The sequence below is a fragment of the Protopterus annectens genome, chromosome 2.part1 (genome assembly GCF_019279795.1).
Source record: "Protopterus annectens isolate FY-2018-M chromosome 2.part1, PAN1.0, whole genome shotgun sequence".
Classification (NCBI taxonomy): Eukaryota; Metazoa; Chordata; order Ceratodontiformes; family Protopteridae; genus Protopterus; species Protopterus annectens.
This window is the reverse complement of record NC_056729.1, coordinates 362,327,743-362,350,933: the sequence shown is the minus strand read 5'-3', so window position 1 is coordinate 362,350,933 and position 23,191 is coordinate 362,327,743. Positions and strand designations below refer to the sequence as shown.

Sequence of the window (23,191 nt, the reverse complement as noted above, 5' to 3'; positions counted from 1 at the left end):
GCATTTTTCTTTGGGGTGAATATTATGAGCTTGGTTTTATTTGGATTTAAAGAAAGGTGGTTACTGTGGAGCCATGCCTCTATGGCAGTAAAAGTAGATAGAGTAATTTGCAGTAACTGAGTTGAGTTTTCAGCAGAACAGATTATAACAGAGGCATCTGTGTACTGAACCACAGACCATTGCTGAAATGATAGGGAGAGGTTATATGTTAAATATATATAAATATTAAACCATAGGGGTCCTAATATGGAACCATGGGGACACTGGTGGGGTTAGGAATATATAGGGATATAGAGTGTTGCCATTTTACAGCATGTTCTCTATCAGACACGCAACTTTTGAACCAGTTGAGAGATGACGTAGATGGTCCAATATTAGAAAGCTGGGAAAAGAGTGTGAGAGAGATAGTATCATAGGCTTTAGATAAATCCAGAAATACAGTGAGACAATCGTACCGGAGTTTCGGTCTTTATTAACTAGGTCCATAAAGGATATTAGACCAGTTGAAGTGCTATGGCCAAGTCTGAAACCATGATGACTTTGAGAATGAATTAAAGAAATTGGGTCTGAACAGATTTTTCTAGGTGTTTGAAGATGGGGATAGAATAGATATAGGGCAGAAGTTGGAATATCTGTTGAGGTACCCTGTTTGTGGAGAGGCAGTATGTTTGCTTTTTTCAAGAGGTTGGGAACATAGGATTCTTGGATGGATCTAGTTAGGAGAATGCTAATGGGTTAAGCAATAGCATCTGCAGCAATTTTTAGATATTCTGTGGGTATACTGTCTGTTGTTTGAGCTGGGCTTTAGTTTCAGAAGTTTTATTATGGTTGTTGTAGGGACAGTACAATGTTTGAATTCTGAGAATAAATTGGATTTAGCTAAGTCTGTATGAGTGGATGAGGGGGTATGGGTACAGGGAGTAGTTTGGCCTAATGTGTTGTGGTAGAGACAGGAGGCTGGGGCCTGTTTGCTGAGAGAGTAGAGCATTACTTGGGTAGTTAGTTGTGGTGAGAGGTTGAGCGAATGTGACTGTGATATTAACCATAGTGTCTATGAAGTAGGAGTTGAAGGTGTTTGCTTTTTGATCTGATGTTTTGTCTGGGTGGGGGCAAGGATTCCTTTTTGTGCCAGGGTTTAGGAGAGTACTAATAGATGACCAGAATTGCTTTGGGTCATTTTTGTGTTTTTTTTTGAAAGTTCAAGTAGTATTCTTTCTTGTCTTTGGATACAAGTTTTTTTTAATCTGGTTATGAAGCTGCTTGTACTTTAATAAGTCCGAGTTGTTCTTGTGTTTGAGCTATAGCTTCCAGGTTTTGTCCCTAGTTATTATTTCCTTAGTAGATTTAGTTAACCAAGGAGTATGGTTAGTTTTTATTCTTTTAGTTTGGGTGGGTATAAGGCTGTCTAATATTTTTAGAAAGGTAGTGTTAAAGCAGTGCAGGCATTGTCTAGGGAGAGAGTTTCTAGGTTATTCCAAATTATGCTTTTTAGGATATTCTTGAATGTGTGGGGTTGAATTTGGATAGGTTCCTGACATGTCTGAAGTTATTTTTTTTTTTTTGTGAAAGAGGGACAGGCTCGAGTAACGAAGACAAAAAGTTGACTGCTTATAGAGTTAAGGAGGGTACCAGCTGATGAGATTTTTGTTAGGTCTGAGATTTGGATCCAGTCTGAGATGGTTCCTTCATTGGTTTTATTATTATATCTAGTGGTGATGGAGATTAGTTTGGTACAGTGAAACAGGTTAATATTCGTGGATGGAGTTTTTGAGGAAATGTAAGACCAATTAATGTTCACATCGCCTAGGATTATAGTTAAGTTCTTTATGGTGTTGGGAGGCCCAGTACTGGTATGTTATTACTTGGGGGAATGTATGGGACTATGATACAGACATTTTTGGAGGTGTTCATTTTCAGGAAAGAGACCAATATTTCAGCATTTAGGAATTGTGGGATGTGATCAGTAAAACAGAGTATGGTAAGAGTATTTGGGAACAGGAGGACAATGCCACCTCCTTTCTTATTGATTCTATCAACGCTTATTACAGTAAAGTTGGGAGAAATTCAGAGTCTTTTACATTAGCCTTTAACCATGTCTCAGTAGTAGCTAGGATGCATGTTTTATTATATGATAACCAGGCATGCAGGTTGGAGGTTTTGTTACAGATATTTTGAAGGTTTATGTAGTTATGTGTGGCGATTTTAATTATTTTGTGCGGTTTGTTGCAACAGGGGGATTGGTGGTAGAAGAACCTGGGTTGGGATGGATATCCCCACACTGGATTAATGTCAAGAAAATAAGTGAAAGTTGATGAGTAAAGGTGGGTACTTTAGAGCTGGTAAAGTGCAATAAACGAGAGAAGTTATAGTTTGAATTGTGAATTGAGTAATTTGTGGGGAGGATGTGTACTTCAGACAGAGAGTAGTGGAGTTATGTAAGAGGCTGGGATTTATTTCTAAGTAGCTTTCAGATGGGATGTATATGGCGCTAGCTGCAGAAGTGGGTTTGGTGAATTCTAATCTGGGGTTGACTGATGGGAATAAAATCAACAGCAACAAAAATAAATTCATCATTGTATAAATCAGCAGTCGTGTGTCCCAAAAAATCCCAAGAATCTTACAATGAATAAGAATGTTGTCAAACAAATGGTTTTAAATACCTGTCAATAAAATTTGCCAATGAAAACATTTCAAAGCTCCTGGCTGCTACTATCAGCCTGAAAAGGGGTCTCCAAGGATCAAACGGTGGAAATTGAAAAGGGTGATTGTGAGGTGGAGTTCAGAGAAGAGTTAAGACAGGCACTGGGGGCAGTGAAGAGTTACCGAACAGCTGGGTAACTACAACAGCGCTAGTAAGGGAGGCTGCTAGAAAGGTGCTTGGTGTACATCTGGACAGAGAAAGGAGGACAAGGAGACCTGGTGGTAGAATGAGGAAGTACAGGAGAGTATACATGGAAAGAAGCTGGTGAAGATTATGTGGGATTGACAGAGAGATGAAGAAAGTAGACAGGAGTATAAGGAGATGAGTTGCATGGCAAAGAGAGAGGTGGCTAAGGATAAGGTGTATGGAGAGGTGTATGAAAGGATGGGCACTAAGGAGGGAGAAAAAGGCCTGTACCGATTGGCAAGACAGAGGGACCGAGGTAGGAAAGATGTGTAGCAGGTAAGGGTGATAAAAGATAATGAGGGAAACGTTCACACAAGTGAGGAGTATGTTGAACTGATGGAAAGAGTACTTTGAGGGGCTGATGAAGAGAATGAGAGAGAGAGAAGGTTGGATGATGTGGGGATAGTGAATGAGGAAGTAAGCATAGCTATGAAGAGGATGAAGAATGGAAAGGATGTTGGTCCAGATGACATACCTGTGGAAGCTTAGAGGTGTTTGAGAGAAATGGCAGTGGAATTTTTAACCAGATTGTTTAATGAAATCTTGTAAAGTGAGAGGATGCCTGAGGAGTGGAGAAAAAGTATTTTGGTACCATTTTTTAAGAACAAAGGTGATGTGCAGAGCTGTAGTAACTACACAGGGATAGAGCTGATCAGTCATAACATGAAATTATGGGAAAGAGTAGTAGAAGCTAGGTTAAGAAGGGAGGTGATGATTAGTTATCAGCAGTATGGTTTCATGTCAGGAAAGAGCACTACAGATGCAATGCTTGCTCTGAGAGTGTTGATGGAGAACTACAGAGAAGGTCAGAAGGAGTTGCATTGTGTCTTTGTGGACTTAGAGAAAGCATATGGCAGGGTGTCTACAGAGGAGTTGTGGTATTGTATGAGGAAGCTGGGAGTGGCAGAGATGTAAGAGTGGTACAGAATATGTACAAGGGTAGCGTGACAGCGGTGAGATCTGCAGTGGGAGTGACAGATGTATTTAAGGTGGAGGTGGGATAACATCAAGGATCAGGTCTGAGCCTTTTCTTATTTGCAGTGGTGACTGACAGGTTGAAAGATGAGATCAGATAGGAGCCGCCGTGGACGATGATGCTTGCAGATGACATTGTGATATGTAGTGAGTGTAGGGAACAGGTTGAGAAGACCCTGGAGAGGTGGAGATATGCTCTAGAGAGGAGAGGAATGAAGGTCAGCAGGGCTAAGACAGAATATGTATGTGTCAATAAGAGGGAGGATAGAGGAATGGTGAGGATGCAGGGAGTAGAGTTGGCGGAGGTGGATGAGTTTAAATACTTGGGATCAACAGTTTAAAGTAACTGCGAGTGTGGAAGAGAGGTGAAGAAGAGAGTACAGGCAGGGTGGCGTGCTTGGAGAGGAGTGCCAGGAGTGATTTGTGACAGACGAGTACCATTAAGAGTGAAAGGGAAGGTCTACAAAATGGCAGTGAGACCAGCTATGTCATATGGGTTGGAGACAGTGGCACTAACAAAAAGGCAGGAGTCAGAGCTGGATGTGGCAGAGTTAAAGATATTAAGATTTGCACTGGGTGTGACGAGGATAGACAGGATTAGGAATAAGTATATTAGAGGGTCAGCCCAGGTTGGACGGTTTGGAGACACAGCCAGAGAGGCGAGACTGCGTTGGTTTGGACATGTGCTGAGGAGGGATGCTGTGTACATTGGGAAAAGGATGCTAAGGATGAAGCTGCCAGGTAAGAGGAAAAGATGAAGGCCTAAGATAAGGTTTATGGATGTGGTGAGAGAGGACATGCAGGTGGTTGGTGTGACAGAGCAAGATGTAGAGGACAGGAAAAAATGAAAACAGATGATCCGCTGTGAAGACCCCCAATGGGAACAGCCAAAAGAAAAAAAGAAGGGGGTGCCAAAAAATGGTTGGAATGACTGCCTGTTCAACTTTCTGGAAATCACACACTTGTTGAATAATACCCAGCAATAAGATCACTGTAAAAAATCTAGATTTCTGTAGGCAATATTTCCTTCATTTTTAGATAGTTGTGAATATTTTGTCAGTTCCAGCTATAATGTTAAACATCCATCCTGTATGATTTAAACTATTAAGACACATCCCCCACCATTGAGTTTTATAATTCTTAAAGCTTTGTCAGTAGAAAGTTCATATAATAACCTCATCTTTTATGATCAAAGTTGTTGCCTACAAGATGTCTATTATGTAAACAGTCTCCAATGCCATTTTCAACCATTAAAAAAAAGTGCAGTGCTGGGTTGAACAGCGAGTTAAAAAAATAATTTTATTTTGAAAAGGTATAAGGTTATAACCCCCTGGGTGAAATTTTTAAACATTTCACTAGGAATTTTAATTTTCTACTAGAGTTTTACTTTCTAATAATCTCTCCCTGACTTTTTTCCCTAATGTAAGATGTGCTAAGCTGTCTGACAGCTTTCACTGTGTGCTTTATGATTTTGAAAGATATTAGATTATCATGTGTTCTTAAGGGAAAGTGATCTACTCCTTAAAATGTTTTCTGATATAAGTTTTTTGGGGTGGCTGTGGTGGTGCAACAGTTAGCATGGTCACCTCACAGCAAGAGGTTCTCTGGTTCAATTCTCAACTGGGGTGGCTTATGTGTCGAGTCTGCATGTCGCCCTGCAGTCACATGGGTTCCCTCCAGGTACTCTGGTTTCCTCCCACATTCCAAAGACATGCAGTAGGTTGACTGGACACTCTAAATTGGCCGGAGGTGAGTGTGTGTGCATGAGAGTGTGGTGCGAATGAACTACAGCAGCAGGGCTAGTCACCCAGCGGTGTAAACCTTGGCTCGAGATGATTGTCATTGCGGAAGTGACACCTTGACCCCATGTGCAAAATGGGAAAAGGTGTTAAGGATGTATGGATTATCCAAGAGACCTTCTGACTGAGGTTATGAACAAAATTATTAGTGGCTGTGGAACCAAAAATGTTTTTGTTCAGTTGCGAGTCCATTGTAATTAAAAATCATATAGTTATCCAGGATGTGCAAATTGCCATTGTGTGTGATGTTTATCACTGCAATATTGTTATAAGGTGTCGCTAATGTCCCCTCCCACACACACACTCTTCATTATTTGTTCCCTTCTAGGACAACCGGTTGAAGGCTGCCTTCTTGATGTTTTGAACCACTAGTTGGCGCTGTGTGTGTGTGTGTGTGTGTGTGTGTGTGTGTGTGTGTGTGTGTGTGTGTGTCAGTGGTGGAGGACCTAAATGGTCACATTGTAAGGGGAATATTCATCTGACACCACCACATCTTCATCATTGTAAGGATGGTAGAGTTGGAATCCACTCAAGTTATTCTGGACTGATTTTTTTTTTTTTAAACTGTTATTGGTAGCGGATAAACATTTTTTGCCAGGTACATCCTTTTTGTCTCTCTCCAATCTAGCATTTTTTCTCTTGTTGCTGTTCTCACATTTATAATAAATTTTGTTAAAAGCATTGTACTACTTATCCTTTTCTACTGTAAATATTAAGTCCTCGGTAATACTTTTGTAGGGCACTGTGTGAGTTAATTATGCTCTGATATCTTGAAAAATACAACCCTGTTAAGCTTCTCTGTAGCACAAGACCTGATTTTAACAATTCAGCAGCTCTGTTTAAGCTGTTAAGATCAGATGTGATGCTGTGGAGTAAAACCTGTCAGTTTGTGTCTTTCGGCTTTTCCCGGTTATTGGTCACCCACAGCGGAACTCCAGTCCGCTAATGATAGGCAGATTTCTACATGCTGGCTTGCCAGGCCTAACGCACAACCTTCAATGAAGGAACGCCCATTCACGCATGTTGCCACACAGAAAACGCTCTGAGAATCGAACGGGCAACATCTAACTGTGAGGCGACAACGCTACTGCAGCACCACCACCGCAGTACTGGCCAGCAAAAGACAGCAGCAGAATTAAAAACATCTTTCTTTCTGCCTACTGTCTGCATCAGTAATAAGTCCTTGACTTTCTTTCCCCAACATAAGATGCATTAAGACCAAAAAGATAACTGGTTAACCCTTGAATTTTGTAACACTGGAAATAAATATGCAGCTGTGAGTGGTGATTTTTTTTTGCATAGTGTAAAATCATGGTATTGGGGAATTTGCTGAAAGTGCAAACTATATCTTACCAGCACACTCTGCACAATATGGTTGTTTGTTGCAAGTGGTAATAATTAGTGCTGGAAACAAATAATGACTTTAAAAACATGCTACTAAAAACGAACATTATTAGTGCTGTGGAAAAGAAACTGCCCAATGGCCAATTCTGCAGTACTGCTAAAATGGCTGAAGCATCATTTCCTTGAGGAAGGTCATTGGGGATGAAAGGTAATCTCTATACAAATTAGGGTAGCATAAGAGCTTTGGCCACCTGCAAGAACTGTGGAGGGGGGCTTTGCTGCACACTAAGATATATATATATATATATATATATATATATATATATATATATATATATATATATATATATATAGGTTCACAGGTAGATAACTAGGCTATTGGCCCTGGGGCCTATACATGCCCAGCCAAAAAGGTACCCTGGCTTTTGCCACACAAGAAAATTATTTTCCTGTGCCACTGTCGAGCAGAGCCACAGAGGTGATCCTTGGGGTGAATTTCCTATTTCCCATCCAATCATCAAGATTTTTCTTGAAGAGTGCTAATGAGGAGCTTTGTTTGATATAGATAGGTAGTTTATTCCAGAGTATGGGAAGTCTCTGGGACAGGAATCTATCCCTCCGGCATGTTCTGTTTATTGTGGTGACAAGGTTTAGGTCCCTAGAGCGTGTAGCTCAGAGGGATTGGGATTTCCTTAAGTGGGGCATCTCCAACAGCTCTGGGTTTGACATAGCTTTGTATGTTAGGCAGAAATCACCTGAGTAGGCGATATGGGATGGAGTAAAGCTGGAGTTTTTTGAGACTGTCTGCGTAGGGCATCTGTTTGAGGCTGGTAATCCTCTTTGTGAGGTATTTCTGTGACCTTTCCAGTTGTTGTAGATGTCTTGTGAGGTACATACCAAAAGGGGCGTTGTACTCTATAATGGGTCTAATGAGTGAGTAGTAGAGGGGAACAATGACCTCTTTTTTTCTGGATGAGAAACGTTTTGTGATGAGGTGTGCCATGTAGAAGGGTTTCCTGACTACTGTGGCGATGTGATTATCAAAGGAGAGACTACTGTCCACCTGTGTCCCAAGGTCTCTTATCACACTTTCGGTGTTAAGTATACTACCGCCTATGTTGTAAGTTCATGGGTACAGTTTTTAAACAAAGGGGATGACACTGCACTTTTTGGCATTGAGCTTCAGCCCATGGCATTGACACCAGGCATCTATCTCAGTGAGGCCCTTCTGTAGGATGTCCACATCGTTAGGAGATTCGATTATGGCTCCTAGTTTGCAGTCATCTGTGAACTTTTAGCCAAAGACATTCTGTGTTAGCCTGTAATTTAGAGAAGTAGATACCAAACAGGAGAGGACCCAGGACTGAGCCCTGTGGTACTCCACTTGTCACTGGTCTGGAGTCGGATTTGGAGTCTAGTACTTTCAGTGTGGGTTCTGTCAGTGAGCCAGTTGGCAACCCATCTTGTGACACAGGGATTTATACCAAATTTAGTGAGTTTATCTATAATTCCAGAGTGGGGGATGGTGTCGACAGCCTTGGCAAGATCTAGATAGGCTGTGTGAACCACCTTACCCTTGTCTACAGCTTTGGTGACTGCTTCAAAGAAGTCTATCAGGTTTAGGAGACATGATCTGCCTTTTACAAACTCGAACTGGGTGGGGTCCAGAGTTTGGAGATTACCAATGTCTTTGTTTATAAGTTCCATGATGATACGTTCCATGGCCTTGCAGACCAGGCTCATCAGGCTAATGGGGCGGTAGTTCCTGGGGTCCGTGGTGGCTTCCCCCTTGTGGAGTGGGATAACAGTCGCTGTGCGCCATTCAGCAGGCACAAAGCCTGAGGTGAAGCTATGATTGAACATGGTACTTAGGGTGGGGTGCTAGTTCATTCTGTAGTTCATGTAGAATGCAGCCTGGGATGTTGTCTGGTCCCATGGATGCTGTGTTCTTGGCTTTGGAGAGTGTGTTTTTTACCTGTGCGGCTGTGATTACAGGAACTTTGCATTCTTCTGGTATAGAGATGGGCTCTTTAGGGGGTGAGAGGGGGATAAAGTTAGTACTGAACCTATCTGCCAAGATGTTGGCAATATCAGTTGGGTCTGTATATTTAGTGCCATTGTGCTGTAACTCAGAGCAGATCTGAGTGTTGCCATTGAGATTCTTGACATAGCTATAGAATGCTTTGTGGTTGTCTTTAGAATCAGTGGCGATATTGTTTTCATAACTAGCTTTGGAGGATTTTATCAGGGATTGCAGCTTCTTACTGAGGCTGACCAGGGAGCTCCTCCACTCATGGGATTTTACTCTCTTTTGCAACAGTTTCTTCCTTTTGTTGTAGTTTGTTTATGGCAGGGGACCACCAGATTGGCTTTCTTTTTTTGGAGGATAGTGTCTTGGTTCTGTTTGGGATAGCATGATCCATACACTCATGTAAGTGCTTATAAAGTGCAATTGTGTAGGATTCAGTAGTCGTAACTGTATTGTCCATCTGCATGGGTGTCATGAAGTTCACCATTTCTGTCTTAAGAAGCATGAAGTTGGCTTTGGATAAATTTTTTACCATGGTTTCCTTAATAGGGGGTGGGGGCAGGATGTGGATATCTAGGTTAATTAGCTTATGGTCGAATCGGACCAATAAGGCGTTGACTTCAGATGTGGAACACCGGTCACTCATGTTGGTAATGACTAGATTTAGGATATTGTTGCCTCTGGTGGGGGTGTGGATAAGATGATCCAGGGCATTGGAGTTCATGAATTCCAGAAAGCGTTGATCGAAGGAGTTGGTACATGAGTAGTTTTCCCAGTAAATGGTGGGGTAGTTGAAATCGCCCATTATTAGGGTATTTGGTTGAACCCTAATATTTTTCAGTACATCAAGAAAAGAGGAGTGGGAATCCTGTGGCATGGTGGGTGATCTGTAGCAATCTACAATTTGGATTGCAGTTTTGCCCAGAGTTAGTTGCACTTGGATAACCTCGGCTGCATTTTGCTGAGCAACTACCCTGGAGGTGTGGATATACTTAATGAATAGGGACACACCTCCGCCTTTGGTGTTCCAGTCTAGGTTACATGGCCAAAAAGTGTGGTATGAGTTATAGCCTGATAGTGCAGGGGTGCTCTCTGAAGCCTTGAACCAGGTCTCAGTCACTGCACAGATATCAATGTTCTCCATTTTAAGGAGTGCCTCGAGTGAGTGCATTTTGAAATTTAGACTTCTAGCATTGAGTAGCATCATCCTCAGTTTTTGCTTGCCTGTTCCTGTTACGGTGGTGAATTTGTCATTTGAACCGGTCCTTGCCTAAAAAAGGCACTACAGGGGCGGCATTATTGGATAAACAACATTCTGAAAAGTTTTTTTTCCTTATTTCAACCAAACTGAATAAACACAGACATTTTATACACAACTGACCATCCTTCACCCCTAGTGTTCAACCTGTGAAGAAACTGCAGCATTAATGTAACACATTTTTTGCTGTGTGGCAGTATTTTTCCTTAAGGCTGTAGAAGAACAAATACAACTTCACCCCCTTCAGCAAAATCATGTAAACTTTACTTGTTATGTTACAGTTAAGGGGATGTTTACTGACCATGCTCACATAAACTCTACATGTTATGTTACAGTTAAGGGGAGGTTTACTGACCATGCTTGTGTAAACTCTACATGTTATGTTACAGTTCAGGGGAGGTTTACTGACCATGCTCACATAAACTCTACATGTTATGTTACAGTTAAGGGGAGGTTTACTGACCATGCTTGTGTAAACTCTACATGTTATGTTACAGTTAAGGGGAGGTTTACTGACCATGCTTGTGTAAACTCTACATGTCATTAGAGCTAAGGGGAGGTTTACTGACCATGCTTGTGTAAACTCTACATGTCATATTACAGTTAAGGGGAGGTTTACTGACCATGCTCACATAAACTCTACATGTTATGTTACAGTTAAACGGGAGGTTTACTGACCATGCTTGTGTAAACTCTACATGTTATGTTACAGTTAAGGGGAGGTTTACTGACCATGCTTGTGTAAACTCTACATGTTATGTTACAGTTAAGGGGAGGTTTACTGACCATGCTTGTGTAAACTCCACATGTCATATTACAGTTAAGGGGAGGTTTACTGACCATGCTCATGTAAACTCTACATGTTATGTTACAGTTAAGGTGAATTTTACTGGCCATGCTCACCTATTCACAACTCTTGTTTTACCTTCCTTCCAGGTCACATGATGAAACACCAACATTTTTGATTCATTAAGGCAACATATGTATGACAGTCACCCAGATTTTACACTTTACCATAGGTTGAAACAGTATACCTCACATATGTACATAACATTGAATTTGGCAGAAGTTAGAGTAGAATTCCTCACTGCTACAGCACACCTATGGGTTATGCCTCATTCAAGACATAACAACTGGCCATCTTCCTGATCTCATGAAGTCTTAATCTTTAATGTGATTTTTGAGAGACAAAAGTGCTTATCCGTTGGATGTTAATTTCTTAAGATTTGGCTAGTGTAAAATAATAAAAGTAAGATCCACAGTATTCTCACTATCTTTCATAGCAGGTTTGCTTTTTGGTGAACGGTTTTACTTCAACTGTTTGCAACATGATCTTTTTCTTCAGCAATTTTTTTCTTTCTAGAAACTGAGGAAGTCAGATCAGCAGGAGTGGGTTAAGTATCCTTATTGTGACAGAGAAGGATACGTCGGATGTGGGTTCATATTAGCTTGTTGAACACTCAAAAGAGCAAATGCTCTTTGATCAACAGCTCAAAACCACAAAAAGTCAAACAGCCGAAACAAAATCGCTATTTCCCAAAAACAAATCCACAAACAAAATAAAGTAGGGGACTGTGCCCCCCACACCCCCCAACCTGGGGGACTGCGCACCCCCCTACTTAAATATACCAACTCCGATATCACACCACAGTGGAGGAAACTGCTAAGTCCTGACAATGGCCCAGCGATTTTTTTCCCTAGGAAAAAAAAAATTGCTGTTCCAGCGATTCGACATTTTGTGGTTTCGTCTATTAGCTGTCGATCAAAGAGTGTTTAATCTTTTGCGTGTTCGACAAGCTAATAGGAACCCGTCGGATGTGACTATAATCACCAGAATGAGTCGATCAAAAGGTAAGCTGCCCAAGGTTTACACAAGAAGCACACTTGCACTCATCACCAAAGATATTGTCCCCATAATACCGTAAATCATACACTGTACACTGAAATCCTGTCAGGAAACCTTTAAAAATAAAATTAATCTGACAGAAATAAACCACAGGTAAGTTGCCACCATATGAACACTCAGAACTCCTGTCTATTAAATGCACAAACTAGAACATTAAAATCCTGTCAGAAATAAAATTAATCTGACAGAATAAATGGCAGGTAAATTGTCACTGCATAAACACAAGCCGTACATATATAACAGATTCACAAACAGTAGCCAAAACCGTGTCAGACCCCTGTGAAATAAAATTAGTGCAACACAAATAAACAGCAGGAAATCCTGTCACAGTGTGAACACAAGCAGTGCATATGCCATAAATGCACAAACTGTACAGAATAATCCTGACAGTACCCTTAGAAGCAAAAACTAGTCTGCCAGAAAAAATGGCAAGAAAGCTGTCACAGTGTTAGCATAAGCACTACAAACTGTTCTCTGTCCAACTAAAACACTGCCCCACATTTAAATCTTTAGGGGAAAAAAAGCTGTCATAAGCAGTACATTTCTACATCATATAACTCTACTACCTTATATACAGAGGTTGCTGGTAGGAAACAGACAGTAGCTCAGAAATGCTGGGTTTCTTAAAGGACCAGAATTGCTAAAGCTAACAAAAACAAAAAAGTATTATTTTTTAATAAACATAAACTAAGTATTCTGTATTCTGTGTGCAATGGTTCTCCTAAGTGGACCTATCTGCCAGGAAACACAGCTGAAGTGCCAGTTGCTGCTGTGGAGTCTCTAAGTTGCTTCTTCATGAGGTGGCAAGAAAGTATTGAATATTTTCCACTCTGACAGACGATTTTACCACCTCAGGGCTATCCAATCAGCAGTCAAAACAGATCTGTTGGAGGGAGCCGGAGCTTTTAGAAGCTGACCTGTTATTGTGTCTTGGGCAAGATATAATCCATAGGCTACTGTAGCAGTAGGAATGCGGAACATTGAGATGTAACCTTAAATAATAAAAAGGGGTGCAGCATGCTAAAGATACATTTGTTATATCAGCACAATAGAGAATAAATGAAAATACTTGAGCTGTCAATCCTTCAGTGTCAAAAACTTCATAAGCTTTTAGTCTGTAGATTTGCAATGATTTACGAATGTTACACGCTTACTCATTAAGATGACACATGCAAAATTCTTCAGTGCAAAGTATCTCCTTACCATGGTTTGCTCCAGTGGGACAACTTGCTTACTATGAATTGATCTAATACTGCTTGCATGACCTTTTAAGGCATTTTCTAATGCTCCTTTTGGCTGAAAAAAAATAACATGCATCAATATTTTTGCTGCTGTAAAATGGAAATTTCATCTCAGTCTAGACATCTAATACAGTATACAGATGTGTGGCAGTTATTAAATTACCTGATCATGATTTACAGCTGAACACTCACCACCAAACACCCCACCAGCAATCACTGAAAGGTGATGGAACCACTAGGGCGAGCACCCACACCCCTGTAGCTCTACATAACTACACAATGACATACCCTTGAGGGTAACGTAAACCTGATATACCCCTTATTAACTGCTTATTCTTCATATGAACATGGGAGTCAATTAAAAAAATCAACTATTCCTGTTTTGCTTATACACTGCAATACTTCTTCTGTTTTCCTACTGACCATACTGCTAAGCTGTCAGGTAACATCAGTTATTCTGTCAGTCAATTTTTAATATCCAGTTTGAGGGTGGCATACTTTCAAACCACTATAGCTAACATGGATTTCTAAAAATGTGTTTACCTGCTTAATCACTCAGGTAACTGGGATGGTCTGGTAAACTCTTTTCTAGCCATGATTCAAGCCACTGGATTCAAATATAATCAAGGGTTGTTACAAAGGAGAAAAATGGCACTGTATGCACAACTCATAATCCAACAAATCACTGGAACCACCACGATAGATATATATATATATATATATATATTATACATCAACGTTAAAGACTGTTATATAGATATATATATATGTGATTGTCATTTAGATGATCGAATATGTGTGAAAATCATTTTCTCGAAATGAGAGTTCGATCACAATGTCGAAGCTGACATGAGCGAACAGCCTCTATTGTCAACTTCAACACCGCGGTGCAGATCAGGAAATGTACCCTTACCCACACTGTAGTGTGATCTCGGAGTTTGTATATATAAGTAGGGGGGTGTGAGGGGTGCAGGGGGGCTTGCCCCCCTGCAAACATTATTGTTAGTTGTGGGCAGATGTGAGCATTTCTGCAAAGTCGATATTTGACATTGCTGAAATGCTCTGTTCGATATTTCGGTTGCTCGGTGTTTTGATTTCCGACAATATCAGTTGACTGCATAAATAAAATGTTACTGTAGCCTTGTTCAGTGACTAAAAGTAAATGACCTGTGATAACTATTTCCAACATCAACTAGGTCATTAACATGGATAATTCCCTAGTCATTGGAGCTACACAATAAAAATGCTGCGTAAGGTGCCTTCCTGTCACATATGCCAAATTTAAATCTGACAATAACCTTGGTTTGGCTAGCATCCCAGACACGAGGGCTAGCTTATGGATAATACTGATTGGGAGAACACCAGGGAAAGCCACTTTCAGCCTGTACTCTACTGGAAACCAATAAAAAAAAAGGCAGTTATAAACAATTCTTGAATCCTGCCCGGCTCAGTAGTATACAAGGCTGAAGTCCCGACTTTGACCCAAATGACTTAGAAATGATTAGTGGCCTGGGCACCAGTGGAGTCACATGGAGGGAGTGGAAGTGAACAGTGAAAATCAGCTCTCCATCCCAGAAGAGGTAGGTAAGTTCAGCCTGCTGCAAGGACGACATCTACTGGGGACAGTGCATGGCATCCAAAACTACAGGTACTAGACATGCTTGGCCCAACCAAGGCACATCTCCACAGCAGCCATTAAAGAGCATGAACAGGAATGTGCAACCACAGGAGAAGGTATAACAATCTCACATGTCAAGGGCTGTTGGAGGGATTAAACTAAAAATGGAAAATACCCCTCATGGCGGCCTGTATGATGGTGGTGGTGGTGCCATGCATGGATCTCACCCCAGTGCTGGGGTACAAATAGGGGAGTAGTTGTGACAGCTCCTAGACTGGATGGAAAAAAATAAAATAGCAATCCCACACTCCTAAGTGAATCGTAGGGGGTACATCAGGACATATTAAACTGGCCAAAATATAATTAAAATTCATTCTTCATAATGAAAACGTTTAGAGTTAAACTAAAAGAAAGACATATGCAATCATAAAGGTATGAATGTCCTCATAGTTCGGTGCAAAAGTTAAATATATAATTAAGGTAAAAAGTACTTGGCAGTTACATTTTTATTTTAAGCTGTGGAAGTCAATACTCTATGGCTACTTTTTAAACAGTAAGACTAACTAATATGGTGCAGTTTTTTTTTAAAAATCTTTTTTTAATCTCTTCTGTACAGAAAATAACCATAATTGGGAGAATGGGAACATTTGTACCAGGTCAAAATCTGACAGGAATTTGCCAATTACAGCAACCAAATCAAAAGAACAACATGCAATATTCCAACTTTTCAAAGAAGCAATGCATTTACATAACTGTGCTTTAGCATCTTCCACTATCCCTTACATATATTCATCACTTGTTAGGTCTGACCATACAGAAGTCTCCTTTGAAATAAAACTGAAACCAGAGATCCCTTCCACCCAAGGTGCCTTTAGAAATTTCTTTTAAGACAAACTTCTCCTAAGTGATAAATTGGCAAGCTTCAAATCCTCTCTAAACCCAGTTAACACCAGTGAATATGCAAAAACGTACACCAGACTACACCTGCATGTAAACAGCTGCATAGATGCAACTGCTATCCAAGCCAAAGACAATCACAATGCATTTTTTTAGTTATGTTCGTAATCTCAAAAAGCACAACACAGCAATGCGCTGAGTTGATTATTATAGAAGTCACCTACACTGAGGCTGAAGATACACTGACAGATAAATATAGCTCTAATTTTACCTCATCTCCCCTCTACCTGTCCCCTCAAAATATACCTGAAACTGGCCCACCTCCAGCTATCACACAAGACTATGACCTAAAAGTGCTATCAAAAGCTAAAAATACTGCATTGACAGATCCTGACAATATCCCTGGATGCATCTTAAATAGCATGAAGCACGATTTAGCCAAACTCCTAACAACACTGTTAAATCTCAGCTTCCATACAGATTTTATACCAATTAAATGGAGACCAGTTCACATAAAGGCTAACGTCTTCACTTCCCATACTCAAGGTACAAGGTTTGATCCTGACCTCTAGCCAATGCTGGTTAGGAATTTGCATATTCCTCCCACCTCCAAAAAACATGATCAGCGTTTCCATCCCCAACTCACCCATGAATGGAGCTGTGGGCAGTACCACAGACTCTACAAGGCCTCTATAGGAAGAGTTGTATAGACCAATCACTTTGGGCATCTACTGTGTGCACAATATCCTCAAGATAGGAGAACACAGATCACAGACTGCACGGTGTAAAATATGGCTCTAGGTGATTCAGTTGCATTAATTACTGTCAAATTGGCATAGGTATTTGTTGGTGATGAGTGGGTTGAGGACCCAGCCTACTCTGAGCTACAACAGGGACCCATTCTAACAGTGGGAGGGGTGTATGTGCTCTATTGGCCAGTATGTGCCCGCCATAAAGACCAGCAACTCTGGGTCAATATGCTACTGGCTGGTGTCCAGAAACTGGACATAAAATCAAACAACCTGCCAAGTGAACAAAATTGCTACACTCACTGTAGGTTCACTGACAGCTTGGAAGTGGCTGACATAATGGTAAGGAGGTGGCGGGATACCCTATCTATCCAAGAGACAAGATGGAAGGGCAGTGTAGCAAAGCCACTAGACTTTAGATCCAGAGTTTACTACTCAGGAGGAGGGCATGCTAGACAATGGTGAGGGAGAGGCTTCAGAAGGCAGTGAGGGATGTTCTCAGAAATAATGATAACGGCAGTATTCATAATCTCAGCCTTTGCCTCACAGTGGGGTTGTGATAGTGAGAGTGCATTCAGACAACCCACCATAGAAGAAAGAATAGTATTAAGGAAAATCAAGTCAGGGTAAGCAGCAGGCTCAGATGAGGTCACAGCACATATGATAAAGATGTTGGATGGGAGAGAAATGGCTCCTTGAATGCACATATCAGGACGTACAGAACAGTATACAAAGGCCTCCCTAGGGTGAAATGGGTGGGGCAACAGGAAAAAAGTAGAGGCCATTCTAAACTTTTGTCTGGAAAATTAAACAATGGTAACCACACCTGGTTCAGAAAGTGGACAACATGCAACTCAGACAGACTTCCTCCTAGTAAGGAAATTGCAACTGAGTAGAATCAGCAATTGCAAAGCCATCCCCAGTAATACAGTCGGCCCACAGCATAAACCACTGGTTGCCACAATCAGCTACAAGCAGTGGTCTGAGAAGGCTCCAAGATTAACAGAGTCCAGGCTGAAAACCTGGAAGTTGTCTGGAGAGAAAGCACAACAGTTCAACAAATTACTCAGGGCTCTACAAGAGGAAATGGGTAGAGTTGAAGACTGTCAGCACCTCAAAACAGCATGTGTGAGGACTATAGAAAAGATATGTGATCGAGCCAGGTATGGAAATAAGGTACATAAAGAAACATGGTGGTGGAATGCAGACGTCCAGGAAGACATCAAACGAAAGAAGGAGAGCAGGAAAAAGTGGGAGACAGAAAAGATGGACCAGGCTAGTAAGGAATATTGGTTGGCAAAGAAAGGAGACGCAATAGCAAAGAACAAGGCATCAGAGGCACTATACCAGCTTCTGGAAATGACTCAGTAGGTACCACTAAGAAACTAAATTACGTTGGAAGGAAAAGACAGAAATATAAAGATGATAGTCAGCCACCCTTTATCAGCGATGCTGGCAACAACCTGCTTACGAGTCCATGGGACATCAAAGGTAGATGGAGGGAGTATTTCCAGCAGCTTCTGAATGAAGAAAACCCCACAGAAGCTGTGCTGCCTCAGACACAGCCTATGATAAGAGAAGAGAAGGAGCCCACCACAGAAGTAAAAATAGCACTAAGGAAAATGAAGTCAGGGAAAGCAGCAGGCTCAGTTGAGGTCACACCAGATATGATAAATATGCTGCGTGAGACAGAAGAGAAGTGGCTCCACTCAGCAGTGTGGAGAGAAAGGCATATCCCATATGACTTGAGAATAAGCACACAAGTGCCAGTGTTCAAAGGGGACATTAACAACTGTGGGCAGTACAGAGGTATCAAATTCTTGTCACACTGCATAAAAGTTCTGGAGAAGATGACTGATAAATGAATACTCAGAGTAGTAAAAAAAGAGAGATGAGCAATTTGGATTCAGATCAGGATGCAGCACAGGGGACACAATGTTTGCAGTGACACAGATAGTTGAGAAGAAGCTAAAAATGAGGAAAAAGTCTAACTGGGCATTCCTGGACTTGGAGAAAGATATGACAAGGTCCCATGATAGCTGATTTGGGCAGTCCTGCAGTAGTTCAAAGTCCCAGAAACATTGGCAGAATTGCTACGGAGACATAAGCAGTCCACAAGCATCCTCACATAAACATATGATGCATGCAGACTCTTACAGCCCTTTAAAAAATAAAAAAACAGAATATATAACAACAAAATAAAATAGAAATGGCCTGCAAAATGACCGTCAAGGGGAATCACTTTTTAGTAAAGTGATCCCCACTAACTGGAGTTTAACAACCTATTTTTTTATTCATATACTGTGCATGTGTCATCTTGTAGAAGTCGTACACATGCTTAGTACATGCCTTACACATTCTTTTCTCAGGAGGAGACACAGAAGAACACTACAGTCCCTTTATACAATGACTATTTAGAAAATGGAAGAATTTTTCACAAATTATGTCATATAACAAAAACCCATGATCAGGTGTGGGAAATGCTGGATTTGCCCATGGCTGGCTTTAAGGACTCAGGCTTCACCTTTGTGATCAACCTAAGCCAACAATATTATCCACAACCAATTGTGGGTTATTACTAAAATAGCACTCTAAAAAGGGTCCATACCTCAAAATGAAAATCAGACGAGCCAAATTTAGATAACAAAACCTGTAGCACCCTTGCCAATGGCATAAAGGGGTGTTGCCCTAACTATGGCCTAGGTTACCAGAGTTTGAATAGTGGCTCAGGTGACTGACATCATGGGTTGGAAGAATGGGTGTACCAATTCTGGGGAGAGGGGAAGTGCACTAGGGTGCACCTCACAGTTGATCCTGGTGGTGCTGGGGGCTTGTGGGGAAGTTTAGTCTTTAGGGAAGCAGGGCTGTGGTTGAGTTGTCATTGAGGAAGAGACAATATACCAGCAATGCCCTTTGCATGTCCTTCCCTAACATGAGACAGATGTGCCCAGGGAAATGGGGAATGTAGATCAATACTAACAAATCCTTTTCAGCAGCACTATGACACTGCCATGGTTGGGGGAGGGGTTGTGCCTTGATCTCATCAGCTTAGAGAAGGTCCAGGGAACCTTATGAATTTTAGTAGACTTGGCAGGACAGGAGGAGACGATTCAGGGAGCACCCCCAAAAAAGGGGAGAGATGTAAACTGGCAGCCTTCTATAGGAGGTAAAAGTAAAAGGCATAATGTAGAAGAACTTAGAGTGAATGAGGACAGCAACTCTTCTCAAGGAGCAGTACTGGGGAAGGGTAAAAGACAAAAAAAAAAACAGATAGTGTGCCTGAAGGTATGGGAGAGAAAATGAGAGGAAATCCCCACTACTACAAATTCACATTAAACATAGCTCACAGCTGAAGAAGGCAATGGCATATAGCAATGCAAGCACATACTAGGCTTACACAGCTTCTTACATTGTATTACAAGATCAGAATAACTTTTACCCAGTACTTAAATAAAAAATAAACATCTAGGGGCTTGCATGGAGAGGTCCAAGAACAAAAGGTTTGTGTCAAGACTTATTAGCTGCTTAAATTTACATTTATAAGAATGATGGTAGTTCATGGTTTAAACAAGAATGAGTATTTTGTTAAACAAATCTACCTTTATGCAAAAATGGCTATCATGCAACATAAATATCTGCACTGTTGGCATGGCACAGTTACCTAATTCACTACAGGAATATGCATGTATAAATTGCAAAAACAGTATCACTTTCCGTAAAATATTTCATGAAGTGTCAGTAAAGCTACAAGACTAGCAAATCACATGGATTTCAAATTTAGTATGATAAATGCATCTTACCAGTGTATCTGCTTTTGCTTCAATGTCATTTGCAAATGTCAGAAGGTCTACTTTAGTTACACCCTTGTTAACCTGAAAGACACATTTATTAACGTTATGCTGCCACTAGTTGACAATTCTATTACATAATATTCAAACAAAAAAAAAATGGCATAAAACTATTGTCACTTTTGTGTTGGTACACGAATAAATGAGTCTTCGTGGGTTCTGTTTAACCAGCTTTATTGTATACAAACATCACTGTAGGCTTAAGTAACTTATATACAAACTAACTATTGTATCATACATGCTCACTCACTGGCTGCTTCTACAAAATGACACTAGGGATTGCATGTGTCTAATTTATATGTGCACATATAGCCTCGCATGCTTCTTAAAGACATAGCACACACACACTACACTCTGATCTACATCCTTCCTCTGAGAAATAGATTGTGCAATTTTCATGAGATTATTTGGCATGCAGAAATCACAGGTAATCTATAGACATACATTTTACAATACTAAATACACACAAACACACACACATTATATATATATATATATATATATATATATATATATATATACACACATACACACACACACACACACACACACACACACACACACACACACACACACACACACACACACAAAATCAAGTCCACATTGCTGTGTATTTCACACTAGGCTTAGAAGCTTATCCATATTGTGTGACATAAAACTGGGAATTACATTTGGCAACTGGGACAGTCTCTACAAAATGGTTGACCTGTGGAATGTTCGAATCACTTTCTGAAACAGAATCAGACTTTTAAACATTTTCTGGTTTAGAAACAATGCCGGACTCCGTCTGATTTAGAGTTTGCATCACAGATACAGTGCTGTGATTGCAATGATGATGATTCTTGTACAGGAAGACGTCTGCGATTACTACTATACTCCACAACCTCAGAGTTTACCAAATAGGATCTTGGCTCGGCACAAATGCCTATAATCTGTCCTATTCGATCAAAACCCTTTGTTGGCCGAATTCAGACCATCTCTCCTTCCTTCAACGAATAAAGTAATCTGCTGGATCCATCGTAACTAGATTTCTGGATATTACTCTTCTTAAACATTTGAGCCTTGATGGTTTTATTATTCTTAGGTTTAGGCTGCAATAAACTTGATGAAATAGGTACTGTAGTTCTACTTTGTCTGGAAAGTAGTCTTTGAGCAGGTGAGCCAAGAATATCATCATGAGGCATGTTTCTAAGATTAAGCAAATTCAAGAAGGCATTGGTATTGTCACGCTTTGACTTTTCAAGTAATTGCTTTGCACTCTGTACTGCTCGTTCAGCTGGACCACTGAACTGAGGATATTCAGGACTACTAGTGACATTTATTTATTTTATTTATTTAAATTTGTTGACCGGGAGTGTCCGACTGGACATACGTCCATTTTCAGCGGAGGCCCGGGGAGAAAAGCTCAAACAGTAAAATAAACAGACAGTAGTTACATTGGATTACATAGCGATTAACAATTTAACATAGCAATTGCTTACAACATATTTAAAGATGTAGAACAAAGTACATCACTAGACAACTAGAATCTTTATCTGTGAAGTACATAACAGACATTAACAAATGTTACAATGAGAAGCTCCTTCTGTATAATAAGTACTAGGTTTATGAGCATCTGAGCTTGCTATAATCAAGGTAGTTAGTGGAGTGGAAAGAAAGGTAGTGGTTGGATGGGGTGGATGATATTAGAGTGGGAGTTGCAAGGGCATAGCCAGCATGTTTTTAGGTGCGCTTTTAGTAAAGTTTTGAAGTGGGTGCATGATGGTATGGAGGTAATTGTGGGTGGGAGTGAGTTCCATAATTTGGCTATGGCGCAAGAGAATAGTGCTTCACCAGCAGAGTTATTGGCTTTAGTAATCTGCAAGTGATTTTTGTTGCTGGACCTTAGTGGTCTGGTGGTGCAATAGGGTTGGAGTAGATTCTGGAGGGATGGGACATTTAGTGGATGGTTTACTAGTTTGTGGGCGAGTGAGAGTTGATACCACTAAAGGAGGTGAGGGAGTTCAAGAAAGCCCAGTTCAGCAAGTGAGAGAGAGTGGTGACTACGGTAGGATGCCCCTGTGGCGAATTTGGCGATTTTGTTGTAGCAGGTCTCTAGCTTGTTTAGATCACATTGCCTTAGGTTGGTATATATTGGAGAGGCATAAAGTAGGGTGGAGATAAGGTGGGAATTTGCTATTTAAATCTTTGCTGCTTTGGTGAGAAATTGCTTATTTCTGTATTTTTTTTATGTAGTTTTTTGTGGACTTTTTTTATGGTCATGGATATGTGAATGTCAAATTTTAGTTTGTCTATTTCCACTCCTAGCAATTTGGTGTGTTCAGTTGGGTATATAGTGGTGTTGTCTTTTGCTGTGATGTTAAAGTGAGAGTTGTTTTGAGTATGTTTGGTGGGTTGGAAGATGAGTAGTTTAGTTTTGTTTGGGTTGAGTATTAATTGGGCATCGGATAACCATGTTTCAACAGAGGAAAAGGCTTCCTGTGTGACTTTCTGCAGTTTGGGTAGGGACTGGGCTGAGCAGATGATGGTCGAGTCATCTGTGTATTGTATGAGTGTGCCATGTTTGGTGGCAGAGGCTAGATTATTGGTGTAAACAGAGATGATTAGGGGTCCAAGGATGGATCCTTGGAGAACCCCTAT

General features: G+C 40.7%; 1 protein-coding gene across 1 annotated transcript in view; it reads right to left on the bottom strand.

Annotated features, from left to right (window-relative positions):
* The window catches only part of PROM1 (prominin 1), a 1,709,767-nt gene that overhangs the window by 598,130 nt on the left and 1,088,446 nt on the right, over window positions 1-23,191 (bottom strand). The window contains 2 exon segments of the mRNA XM_044062202.1: window positions 13,402-13,494; window positions 20,504-20,575. Coding sequence (XP_043918137.1) covers window positions 13,402-13,494; window positions 20,504-20,575 — 165 coding nt within the window.